The sequence below is a fragment of the Venturia canescens genome, chromosome 2, assembly GCF_019457755.1.
Source record: "Venturia canescens isolate UGA chromosome 2, ASM1945775v1, whole genome shotgun sequence".
Classification (NCBI taxonomy): domain Eukaryota; kingdom Metazoa; phylum Arthropoda; class Insecta; order Hymenoptera; family Ichneumonidae; genus Venturia; species Venturia canescens.
This window is the reverse complement of record NC_057422.1, coordinates 12962707-12976630: the sequence shown is the minus strand read 5'-3', so window position 1 is coordinate 12976630 and position 13924 is coordinate 12962707. Positions and strand designations below refer to the sequence as shown.

Genomic DNA, 13924 nt, shown 5'->3' with positions numbered 1-13924 from the left:
GGCGGGGAGGGGTGAACCAGTGCCATCTGCAGCCTGAGCGTCCCCGCGGGGATCCTATACTGCGAGAGAGACAAAACTATTCGCCGAAAAGGGGCAACGAAGAGCGGGGCGGGCGGAGTCGAGAAAGCCCGACCGGCGTACGGTACACCGGCACACGGCGGTGTGTTGTGTATTACGAGAAACACGGGGAACTCCCGTGGTTTTCAGTTTCAGTGTCGCGCGATACGTCAACGTGCACGGTGCTCGTTCCTGCCTTCGTGCTGCTTTTCTACAATTCTACATCGAATTTCTACAAAACTTGTGTGCACATGTGAGAATCGATGCGTTGAATATTACAATAAACAATTCTAATCCGTAGTCCCCGCTACTAATGGACATAAAACAATCGCAAATTGGTTATAACGATACAGAGAAACCCGAATTTTGTTAACGTGCTTTGATGACAGAAAACATTGGGCTTCGATCGAACCATCGTAATATTACGAATCAAGTAATAACAACAATCGTAAATATCGGTGATTTTCGAATTGAATAATAATCAGTAAATGATATAAAAAGTTGAATGAGAATTAAGGGAATAAATTGTTATAATTAATGCTGAAGTGGTGATAAATACGAGAGTGATATAAAAATCGGATGCAGTGGGATTTTTTCCGTCGACTTGTCAAGTGAGATTAAAAACACGTCACTATGTAATGTAACCGCACCGGAAAAGTGTGCGTCTATGTGTCATTCGTTTCGTCGCGTTTATTCTCCGGCGAATCTTTCATAAACGCGAATAGATAGAAAATATCGTTCGAGTCGTTATTCGCGGTGACAAAATTTCGAACAAAGTGCCGTGTCCTTTTTTTCTCCCGCGATGAATCCAAGGTTGGGAGATTTCTGTTGCACTGTCGTGGTTTAAGCATTCGGACACTTCCCCGTTCGTCACGAGGACATCGAGCTCGGCTAAATAACATTTTCACGTCGACGTTGCGAGACTCTGTTTGTCAACATGTTGCTGCGGAGGGAACCGGCTGTTTGTGGACTCCTCGTGATGGTACTCGTCGTTACAGCTAAAGGTCAGTTTGCTCTAGTAATTTTGAGTCGTGATATTTTTTGTATTTCGTCTTCGATGTAAAGTTGTTTTTTTAATAATCATGGAAAGTCGACGATGATTTTTCTTGAAATCTCGACGAAATTCTTCGTTTTTATTTACAGTTATAAATTCACAAGCTTGCGAAGTAATTAGCTTTCTAATCACGCAGCTTTCTGTCATTCGCAATGGAAATTCAATGAACTTCATTTAATTAGATTTTTATTGAGACTCGCTTCAATTGGATTACTCGGAGCGTTTCTAAGTCGCTTCTAACCTTTTACCAATAATTGTTCCGATCGATTGATTCGATTAAGCCTAAAGACATTTTTGTAACCACATAGATCGAGGATACTGTTGAAAATATGAACCCGGAAGCGTCATTACGTCGTGCACTTTTGACCCATAAAATATCAATGGATCATTTGAGGGAGGCATAAAAAAGGGAATGTTTCGAAGCGAGGTAAATTGGCGTAAAGTGTTTCGTGCTCGTAGTTACGTCCGCTCGGGGATTTGAAAATTCTCGAGATAATAAATGACAATAAGGGTAATGAGAAACGATGAATTTTCCGGTTGACTCGTGGGTGATAGCGAAATAACGTTCGGTTGGTAAAACTTTCATCTTTCTCTCTCTCTCTCTCTCTCTCTTTATCTCCCGATTGCCCTCTCCCTCTCACCTATCCCTTCCGTGACTACACAGTTACTACTTGTTGAATTCACCTGACGAATCGTCCCTCGTGATGCGCAGCATTTCCGGTCCCTTCTCGCGCCCTCTTCTCTTCCGTTCTTCGATATTTTGTCGCGCTCTTGCCGCCGTACGCGGACCCGTCACATCTCTTTCATCTCGGTAAAAAAGCGATTGATCGCCACATTCGTATAGCGGGTGTCCCAAAAGTGAGTGTCCCATCGTGAATTCTTCGAATTTCTTAAATTCTTTCCCCGAGTCACCAATGACGAGAGGACTCGATTGGGATCGGCGCGTCGATTCCTCGTCGTGGGCGCGAAAAAACACGCTCCGCCCACTGCATTCGCAGCGGATGGGCTCGCGCGGAGCGTAATCGCTTGCAACCTTCTCCCAAAACTCGGCGCAATGCATCGTCGTGCCTCTCGCTTCGAGCGGAAGTTATTTTTTACTATCTAATTTGGCAGCTCCATTCATCATCGGACGACGGCGACTCGTTGACGTTATCGTTGTGCTCTCATTGTCTCTCTCTCTCTCTCTCTCTCACCAATTTTTTTCTCCGTTGTTTTTTTTCCCACTCCGTTCCCTCTTGTTATCTATATTACACATGCGTCCGCCCACGCTATTTTTCACGTCGCAACACATTCCCCCCGAACTTGTGAATAAATAAGAGCGTCGACAACGCGGAGAGTTGAATAAAACGAGCGTACTGCGCGCGATATTCGAGACTCTTAATATTGCATTGAACTCTGCGTACGTTTCACCTTTCCCGTTTACCTACCGGGGGTCCTTCAATTCGCGGCAGATTCTGCGAATTCATCTTGCGCAGTCGACCACGAAATAAACTTTTCACCACTTTTTCCAGATCCTGAAGAACCCAAATAAACCGAACGCGACATTTTTTTTAATCCAACAAAATGCGACTCAGTTGCCCGAGAAATTAGACGAATCGGTTATTATTTCTATTGAGGAAAATTAAAAGTTTTTCAAAGTTCAAAGACTTCTCGAGTTCTCGAGCTCAATTTCGTTGGATCAACGAGCTTATTGCTTGCCCATCGCACACATACTTTATGCCAACGAAATATCTACTACTGAGCTGGCGCAAGCGTTTCACAATCGTATAATCGACTTCGAAAATGCCTCGTAGCGTTGCTCTCACTAAAAACCAAATTTTTTTTAAACATCCAAATTTGGTTGAAACACTAGAAAAATGTTCATACCGACGACAAAATATTTGTCAAATTTCACTAAATATTTAGACAATCATTCAAATAGACACCGATTTGAATTGACAAAATTGAGGGTTATTTAAGGGCAGAAATTTAGTTGGGGATATAAGCAGATCCGTTTAACTAAATTATACATAAAATATGAACTTTCTTCCGGGGTAGAAATTTGTATAGAAAATTAATTCGGTTCGTCATCGACGAGATTTTGTTAAGCTACACGAAGAAAAGATCCGACTATCAAAGTTATTTTCCACAAATCGTATTGGCTAAAGTAACAATACATTTCAACGAATTTCGATTTATCTCGATCAAAACAATGCGATTTACAAAATATTTTTTATTCTCTATAAAGTGTATGTGAATCAAGTAGAAATAAAAAATTACAAAAATTAGAAAAAATTAAGAAAGAAAAAAATGAAAGAAATAAAAAAAAAGTGAAAAAGTAGAAATAAACGTAAATAAAAGTTGTGAACTCACTCGCTTCGCTCGTTTAGTAAATTAGCATAAAGAAAAACTTAGTGATCCGGATAAATGAACTAAAGACGTTTAGTTGTTGATTTTTTCCTCAGCGTGTAGCAACAGAATTGCGAGTACGCCGAAAAAGCTTTATCGTATCGTGAAAAGCAAATTGTTGAACCAACAACAATTTAACCGGGTGAGCGAAATATTTTGTTGAGTTCACTCAACAGGGTCTTTTGAACTTCGATTTAAATTTCATTTCCTCAGTGTTTCATCGCTCCCGCGTGTCCCGACTCGCGGAATACGCGCACCGAAGACTTTTCGGACCCCCTTTACACGGGGATTCTCGTGTGGTCTCTAAATGGCGATGCACAGGTGCGAATTTCCCCTGCGCCCATCTCTCCCCCCTGCACGTCCCTTTTCTGTACTTTTGCCTTCCATAAACATTCAACAAGTGCTCTTACGTTTTGCGGTTTAGAGGCGCGCGAGGAGGGCCAGCGCCGGGGGGGGGGGGGGGGGGGGGAAGATTCTTCCGCCAGTATGGAACGGAAGTCACAGTTGCCGTCTTCGTCCATGCACACCACCAACACCCATAAAGCCTCCAACCATCCACGTGGGAGCTGGGCATTATTTTTTAATTTTCTCTCGCCTTCTCTCTTCCCCCCTTTCGATCATGACCCACACAATTGACATTCACGATTGTATACAACGCGGCGTTACTGCCAGCGATATATGTACCCGAGAGCATCGCTTACCCACGCCATATGTGTGTCCACAGCCAAGGGGAACTTTCGTATTAGCATTGTTGAACGTGCAAATAGTGGGTACGGTAAATGCCCACGTTGTAATACTCGCCCACTTACTTGCGTACGTGCGCATGCAGTCGAAAAATTAAACGCCAAAAAATAGGGTGGATTCGTAGTGTCGAAGAGTCAGGATGTTTTGGGTATTTAATTTCTTTTTTATTTCAATTGTATTTGGACGTAAGAAGAGCTACAAAAACATCTGGAGCCCCGAAAAATCGTGCTGGGCAGTGCAAAGTCGTTGGGCTTTTTCTTTGGAAGGAGCTCGCGAAAAAACGAAGAATTTCATGCAGTATTTGCTTCCTCATGGAGGAAGCTATGTGACGATGAACATTTTTTTTTCCAATTTTCAATGTCGATGTGTTTTCAATGTCAATTTTTTTTTTTATAAATAGCTTATCATAATAGGAAGGTTGGTATTGAATTTGGGAAATGTCGGGGAAGCGGTTTAAATTTTATGATTTTTGGAATTTTACGAAAATATGAGTTTTTTGAAAAATCGGGTTTAATTTTTAGTAATTAATTTGGAAAAGTTAAAAGTCGATAAATATGTTAAAATTTTGTTAAAAAAATATTAAAAGTAACAAATTGCTTTCTCAAGCTTTTAGAACAATGCTTAAAGGTTCCTCTATGAGGAAGTCAAAATGAAAAATGTAGCACCTCGTATACAGTAAACTTTGAGCACCGTGCATCTTCACCATTTGAGGAAGCAATTTGCAAAGTTCAATTTCCAGCGTTTTTTTAAAAATTATATTGAGCACTAAAGCCCAAATGGTGATTCAAGTTGATGAAAACTTCGTAAAATTATGACGCTGAAGTTTGCAACGTTGGAGCCCAACGAAATGATTTTGAAAAAACCTCCAATAATTCCAGTACTCGAATATCGGTTCCCTGCCGGATTTGCAATTCGTAGTTTTCCGACCTACACCGATACTTCGTAATAACGCTGAAGTTTGCAACGTTGGAGTCCGACGAAATGATGTGAAAAAACTCCTCAACAATTCCAGTAATTCTCCAATTTCGTTCCCTGTCGAATTTGCAATTTGCAGTTTTTTTCAACCTGCACCGATACTTCGTGAAATAAACAAATTGGTGAATAACAAATATTTCTTTTCCTTCATTTCGTTGGACTCCAACGTTGCAAACTTCAGCGTCGTGGAGTCCAACGAAATGATGTAAAAAAACTCCTAATGATTCCACTAATTCTCCAATCTTGTTACCTGCCAAATTTGAAATTCGTAGTTTTTCAAGCTGCACCGATATTTCGGGAAATAAGAAATAATTGGTGATTTACAAATGTTTTTTCCTTCATTTCGTTGGACTCCAACGTTGTTGCAAAGTTCAACATGATCTGAGGAACTCGCAAGCGGAATAGTGCTGGCTGAAGCGAAAGAATGAATAGGCTCCTGTTGAATTTCCAGTAATTTGTAAATTTTCTTCTTCTCTCGGTCTAAAGTCTCATTCGTCGCCGGAGAGTGGCAAGTCAATGGCCCTACCTAGGGAGGGTATAAATCCTGCGCTTAATTTTAGAAACGGTTAGCTAAAGCTCGTCTCCATTCGTAGACGCACGAGTGTGTGTGCACGTGCGTGTACGGGCGTTTGACGAAATTTCTACGTTTGCCATCGCAGTGCAATCGGGGTGGTCCGTCTCGGGAGAGGAGTGCATGCCATCGCTGCTGCTGCTTCTCGTCGTTGCTCGCGCGCGCATAAATCGGTACTTTCTCGAGTGCACCGTGACCGCCGCCGCTCCAGAGAAATGAAAAAGCTCTTTTCCACCCTTTCTTACTCACACGACTTGCTTTTTTGGCTCCTACCGTCGCTTAAATTCCGATCCAAACGTCACTCCCGAGTCGCGCTACCGAGAAAAGGCTGGAAAATAAGCGAAACGTGTCGGCTGAGATACTTTTCTCAATCGCGAGTTCCCTTTGTGCTTATGACGCTGAAGTTTCCAACGTTGGAGTCCAACGAAATGATGGAAAAAAACTCTCCAATAATTCCAGTAATTCTCCTATTCTGTTCCCTGCCAAATTTGCGATTCGTAGTTTTTCAAGCTGCACCAACGATTCGTGAAATAAAAAATTGGTGAATTGCAAACGTTTTTTTCGTTCATTTCGTTGGGACTCCAACGTTGCAAACTTCAGCGTTGTTTTGTGCTTTCTCCTTGAGAATTTATCAACGAACATTTGCAATAACCATTTTCAATATTTGCACAATTTCAACATAAAAAATGCCTGAAATCGGAAAAATCGCGTTGAAAACTCAGCAAGATTATTCACAGAGCGGGGAGAATTCTCGTTGCCAAAGTTTTAAGCTCTTTTCTACTCTCCTTAAGACTCCAAGTTTCTTTGATTCTGCCAACAACAATGCAATGCCAATTTTTTGAGGAGTTTCTAGTGGGGCAGCGATCGGGGGCAGAAATCGCCGAGTTCCCAGCAACACTCTTTTATTCCTTCGGCAAAGTACGAAGGTCACTTTTAGCGTCGACTGCAAAATCCACTCGTTCGTCGCAACATTCGTACAATTGGAAAAGAAGACGTTGCGCATAGCGCACTTAAAAAATACCGGACGTCATACGACCGACGTCGATTCACCCGCGCTGGCAATTATACACCTGATAATCCACCCTTAAATACGACCCGCGCAACCAGCGAGGCCCTGCGTCCGCGTGTTCGTTTACGGTATTTTGCTTTGATGTTCATCCCATTGAGCTCTCGACTCTCTCGTAATTACGCGCATTCCGAAATCCTCTTTGGATGCGCATTTGTTGTGTACGGAAATCTCACGTCCATTTGGCTCGTCCGTGCCTACGAGCACATTCGCGTGTTTGTACATTGCTCCGTAGTAAATCGACGGGAGTTCGATAAAGCTCAGTGCCAGTTTCGAGCTGCAGATAAGTTTCTCTAATTTTGATAAATTCAGTACGAAAGTATCGATTCTTCTGAACGCTTTTATTTCTCCTCGTTATCACTCAACTTCGGCTATGCAATGTGAGATTTAAACGTGTCAAAATCCCCGCCTTATCTACGATATGCGTTATCGACATTGGTCGCGTCGATGTTTCTCGCTCTCTCTGCTCTGGGACACGTCAGAGAGATTAGGCAACTCCGAAAAGGACGCTCCGGATTCTCCAAATAAATTGTCGACTCGCGAGTCAAATGTCCGTAATCGAAACTCGGGAAAATTCGACGACGCTGAAGTTTGCAACGTTCGAGTCCAACGAAATTAAGGAAAAAAACATCTGGAATTCACTCATTTTTTATTTCACGAAGTATCGGTGCAAGTTGAACAGCTCCGAATTGCTAACTCGACAGGGAACGTAATTGGAGAATTACTGGAATTATTGGAGAGTGTTTTTTTATCGTTTCGTTGGACACTTCAGCGTTGCAAACTTCAGCGTCATAAAATTCGAACAACTTTCTTCGAAGACTACTCCAGTCTCAAATCCACGCTCATAGAGATAAATCTCATATTTTTAAAATTTATTTTGTTAAAAAGATCGTTATATCGAGTCTACGTGATATCTCGACTCCATCGCTTTGCTCGCGAAAGAAACCAAAAAGGGCTCTCTTTGTAAGGATGTGGTGACGCGTGTGCGTGTGCGAATGTAAAACAAAAATAGGTGATTATGAATTTTATTTGCTTTGGATTATCGCTAACACGATTGAACTGCCTGTAAGTCAGGTGTAAGGCCTTAAAATTATAAGGTTAGAGGGCAAAATTGCGGGCATTTCCGGTTTGTTCAGGACAGAAAACGTTCAAAATCACAACGTTCGAAAAAGACAGAAAACGAAGGGGAGGAAAACAAAATTTTGGTTATCGGAGGGGAAAATGTTGTTTCGAGTTGTTTGGCGTTGGCTATTGCCCAGTGGAAGCCAGTCGGATGAAAAAGCCGAGCAGATTGTTCAATTGGAAAGTAATCAGAGTTCGGTGGGGTAGAAAAGAATGAAATTTGAAAAAGTAATTGTTTCAATTTCGTTATTCGAAAATGACCAATTTTTAGACTCATTAGTTTTCATATCTAAAATGGCCACGTGACAAATAAAAGCTTTGTCGTTGCCTTCAGTCTCGATTATGGATCCAAAGGCAATGGCGATGTTGTGTGTATGAAATGGAAAAAGTTCGACAAGAACGCTCCTCGCTCGGTGGCGTGCAATCGGGTGCGATTGAAACTTCGGTTACTGTGCACGGGACTTTTCTCTCTCTCTCTCTTTCTCTTCGGCTTGACGTGAACGCGTTTTCGTACGCAGCTTCGTGCGAATCCAATACGAATTGACAATAGAACGAGAAGGACAGTGCAAAAAAAGGAAAAAAATACTCGGAAATGCGCGCACGTGTGTAATTCGTGTGTGTACATACACACGTGTGGAATCGAGCCCGTAACAAAAACGAGAGCTCGTGAAAAATAAAGCCGCTTTAATCGAAGGACCAGGGGCGTTGCCCCGCTCTCGTTTTTGTTACTCGAATGTGTCGAGAACATGCTTGGGGTCGCGGACGCTTTTACCTCTGAAACAACCAAACGAAAATCTCCCTCTCTATTTTTTATCTTTCTCTCACCTCAGCCTCTTTCCTCTCTCTCTCTCTCTTTCTCTTTCTCTCGCTCTCTCACTGGCTGTTGATTCTCATTTCGCTTCTATTCTCTTTTACTTTTTTTACCGCCCGTTTTTTTTCTATGGCGCGTTATTACTAATCGATTGTTCGTAAACCTGCTGTTGGACTCGGGACTCGATGTCTATTCTCGATGACATATGATCGATAATCAGTGATACCCCGTGAAACGAACGGTGGAATCGCTTTTTTATGAGCGACCGTTCAACCGTATCAAACAAACTCGGCGTCCCCTTCCCTCCTCTTTCTCTCTCTCTCCCTCGATCTGGAAATGTTTTTTTTTTTTTACGTTTTTTGAAAACAGATCGCATGTGGCGAGGATCATCGTACGGGCGAACGGCCACGCACTCACAATGTACCCGTGCACGGCGGGCGGTACGTGTAAAATCCGAAATATTGAGACCTCAAAAGCTGTCCGCGTATAAAAGAGTGCGGCGGGGCTTGCGCTGACTTTTTTTTAATACTTGGCGTCACCGTTTATTAAGGCAGCAGATGACGATTCACCGATTAACCGCGAAGTAGCTTCTGAACGTACGGGGACGTTTGATGCGGTGTATTCGCGTGACCCTCGCGAACAGATTCTCCCATTTATTTACATTTTTAATGGATTCTCTCAGGGAGAATTCGTCAAATCGCCTCCACGGAAAACCATCATCGATTGATAAGCTATCGCAGCGATCTGTTGAAGCTGAGAAAATTGGGATCCAGAAGCGTCGGTCTTCGCTCCTTGAACTTTACCAAGGGAAGTTTTAAGGAGGGTGGATCGCGACGATACAATGTTGCCATGCTAAAGCATGTTGGAAATATTAAGAATTTCAAAATAATTAGAATTTAAGGTAACTCCTGTACTGCATGCTAGTCAAATGAGTGCTAAATTTTTAAAACGCTTTTAGACCAAGTTTAACGTACCGATTGAATAATTTTTTGTGAATTTGTATTACAGCATATCTTATTAAGTGTGAAAATATTGAAAACGCTAGTTTTACAAAACCATCAACTGATAAATGCAAATTTTCACACTGACACATTTTCACTCGTATTTTTCAAAGAATTATCTGCGTTTTTTTATCGATTTTATTGCAACAAGTCTCATTTTGTTCGTCAACCGGTCCTCTATGAATCCACCGTGTAGTTGTTTTTTTAACTTGATCGTTACACTGTTGCAGCTAATTGTTCATTAAGTGATAAAACTTTTTCATTCGTAATTTCTGAAGGAATGAGTTTAAAGGAAAATTTACGTGGTGAATTCGTAAAGAATCAGTTGAGGAACAAAATGAGACTTGGTGCAATAAAATCGGTTAAAAAATACAGATGATTCTTTGAAAAATAGCTGTGAAAATGTGTCATCATGGAAATTTGCGTCTATCAGTTGATAGTTTTGCAAAACTATCATTTTACGTATTTTTTCACGTTAATAAAATATGCTTGAATACATATCTACTAACAATAAGTTTAATCGGTACGTCGAACTTGGTCTAAAAGCGTTTTGAAAATTTAGCACTCATTTGACTAGCATGCAGTACAGGAGTTACCTTCATAAAATTTGATAAATGTATTCTTTAAAAATATATAAGACAATATAAATTTTTTAAGATTTTTCTACCAAATAGCTCTCGAGTAATTGAACACTAAAGTTCACGTCTATAAGCATAGAGTTTATACATATACACTTATACACGGAGAGAAAAAAGTAGTAAGAATTACTATGCTGCCATGGTGTCTATATCGCCCATTTTGAAGGTTTTTTATCAAAAATATTGTAATTTCCAAGTCAATTCTGAATGAAAATTTTTAAATTGCGTATTTTGCTGTGACAAAGGTTTAAGTGCTATTTTTTTCTAACATAGTTCACCAAGGAAACATTGTAAAATTTATGTTAACTCGATGATGAACTGTCAAGTAGAATTATTATTATTATGCCGTTTTGCTATATACTTAGTACTGTTTTCACAATTTAAATTTACAGTTGAACATAGTAAAATTTGAGAAGCTCGAACACAAGCATCGATCATACGCCAAAGTGTTTAGAAATTTACTATGGTAAATAACAGAATTTCATTCGCGATTGTATGATAATATACCGGTATACATGTGTACCGATGTATTTGTTTTGACATCACTCATCAATTTTCATCGAGTCGCTTCACAAAAAATTACTACGTATGTTCGTAAGAATTAATAAATATTACCGATATAGAACCCTACTTCTATGGCACCATAGTAGTTTTTAGTGACATTTTCTCTCCATGTAGTTATTCCATAACTGTGGTAAAAAAATTTGGAAAAAAATTGTATTCGTATACTCGATGGCAAAGAATGTTTTCATCAAATTTGATCAAATTGTGATTATTTTCATTTCGTGATCCACCCTCCTTAAGCACGTGTCGTGGTACGACGCTGAAGTTTCCAACGTTCGTGTCCAACGAAATGAAGGAAAAACATTATTTGTAATTGACCAATTTTTTATTTCACCAATCATTCGTGAAGGTTGAAAAACTACGAATGCAAATTCGGCAGAGGACGAAATTGGAGAATTGCTGGAATTATTTGAGCCTTTTTTTAGATCATTTCGTTGGACTCCAACGTTGCAAACTTCAGCGTTGCGTCGCGGTCCATTTTCCTCTTTAGATCAGATTCTACCACCGTTTCATCAATTTCTCATTTAAAATTACACAATTAAATGACTCAAGAGAAAAATAGCCAAAATATTTTGTCTCCAGACAAAATTTGGCATACGGAGAGAATTAAACCGTAATATTTGTCGTGAAATTCACTGTTAAATTTACCGGATATATTTTACCGCGAGGACAAGTCCAACGAAAAATATTTATTCCAGTAATCGACTCTAAAATTTTCAATATTTTGCAGAATTTTCAGTTTTATAATAGTAAATATTGCAGATAATGAAATTTACGGTAAGTATAAAAAAATTTACAAAACGTTCAGTGAATTTTACGGTGCCACACCGTTAAATGTATTTGCCCTAACGTAGGTATCGATCACTCGTTTCCGGATTTCGTATAGCACGCACTGAAACGGTGATTTACACACTTCAACAAAGGGCTGAGCACATAAAAAGAATGGGGAAATAGGTAGGCCGATATATAGCGACAAAATGGCCCTACCAAGTCCGCACAGTATAGCCGCGTCCCAGCATGAACCATATCGTACGGAAATTTTTATAGATTCACCGGACGTCAAAATTTACTAAAGACTCCGATAAAAGTTTTGACTCTATGAATATTATTTTTTTTTATAGCAAAATTCAATTTTTTTCCCATAATATCACGAATTGCAGCTCGTCGCCGAACTATCGTTAGCGGACAGTAATTTTTCAAATTTCATTCTCTCCGTGCGTCGCGCTCTCCAGCTCCAGGACACCCGATACACGGAATCCATGCACGCCACGCCGCTGCACACTCATATTTCTAATGTGACTTTCATCGTTGATTCCCCATTGAGGAGCGTGCGGCTCGAAATTCTGACAATTCCAAAGCCCGCTTCCTCGTGTTGTACAAATGCACTTTCCCCATAGACACTCGTGCAGCCTCTGTTCTCCACGAGCGAGTACGAGCCTGCGATGTATTTGCGCAGCGGTGGGGTCGAACATGTGTACGAATTACCGCACTGGTCGTCGGCCATATCCGTTGTGCAATGGTGTACGTGGATTTATAGATGCATGTTGTTCATTCGTCCGTGTGGGGGCGCGCGACGATATCCCAGTATTTAGGAATTCACAAGATAAATATGCCCGTAGGATCGTGTGCTTCGGAGAGGTATTCGGTTGCATCGATGTGCCCTGCTGTTGGCCGGACGAATCTTGAGCGTCGTCGGGCTCTCTCACATTTTCTATTTCCACCGTAATTGGAAAATCATTTGGGTGTTTCGTCATTTTAATTTGAGCATAAAATTCCATTCGAGTTCGCTTTTAATTAGTTTTCATGGGAAATTAATTAACAGAAGGCCCGGAGAAAATCGCGTTGGCGAAATCGCCATTGGATATTTTCGAGCGCGTTAAAAATTCTCGGCGTTTCTCAATTTCTGAACAGAGGCCTCAACTCACGTTTGAATATGAAATTTCCACGACACGTGTGCGTATACGCACGTGTGCGTATATAAAACATCGGCATTGATTTGCACGAGTAGCATGTGCGGAACGTGCTACCACCGGTGCTCCCTGATTTAATTAATTAGCTCGAATTAATCCCAATTAGCAGTTCTTGCCTAAATTGCCACGCGGTTCGTTGTACACGTTTTATCACCCAGCAACGCTGTCTTGTTTCCCGTACGCTTTCCATGACGAGAGGGAACGCCATTAAATAAGCTTTGTTTCAACAACGATGATCATTCTGCTGCTGCTGCTGCTGCTGCATCTCGGGCATTAAATCACCTTGCAGAAACTCCGAAACGAAGTATACAGACGCGACTATTTGGCGACCCTAACAGCAGCGTTCTTTGTCGAAAGTCTCTCGTTTCGGAGCACGAAAAGCAATAAAAAATCTCGTCATGCTGAAGTTCGCAACGTTCGACTCCAACGAAATCAACGAAAATAACATTTGTCGTTCACCCATTTTTTATATCACGAATCATCGAGGACTGAAAAACTACGAATTGCAATTTAGGCAGGTAACGGGACTGGAGAATTACTGGAATTGTTGGAGAGCCTTTGCAAACGTTGCGAACTTCAGTGTCATAAACATATAAAAATGCATGTTTATGATAGATTTCGTAAAAAGTAAACGAGAAACGTCAATATTTATTCGGCAACATAAATTTTATAACTCAATTTTGAAAATCCTTTTTTTTCATTTTAAAATATCTAAAACGCCATCCGCCATACTGCACTCCAACGTGACTTCTTATCGTGCGTTCTGTTCTATTTTAAAATTTTACGAGTTATTATCACGTTTGCAGACTTTTATTATTTATTTTTATTAAAATCGCATCGTGAAAGACGGTTTTGTGAAAATATAAAGTACAAATCTATATCGATGATAAAAATACGTCGATATATGGTGACGATGAATCCACAATTTCTGTGGTGTTTTTACACTTGTTTTAAGGCATTCAG

At 40.6% G+C, this 13924-nt stretch overlaps 1 protein-coding gene across 1 annotated transcript in view; it reads left to right on the top strand.

The window, feature by feature from the left end:
- The first annotated feature begins 206 nt into the window (after window positions 1-206).
- The window catches only part of Ror (Tyrosine-protein kinase transmembrane receptor Ror), a 188806-nt gene continuing 175088 nt past the window's right edge, over window positions 207-13924 (top strand). The window contains exon 1 of the mRNA XM_043411111.1: window positions 207-1061. Coding sequence (XP_043267046.1) covers window positions 995-1061 — 67 coding nt within the window. The 5' untranslated portion in view covers window positions 207-994. The remainder of the gene's footprint in view (window positions 1062-13924) is intronic.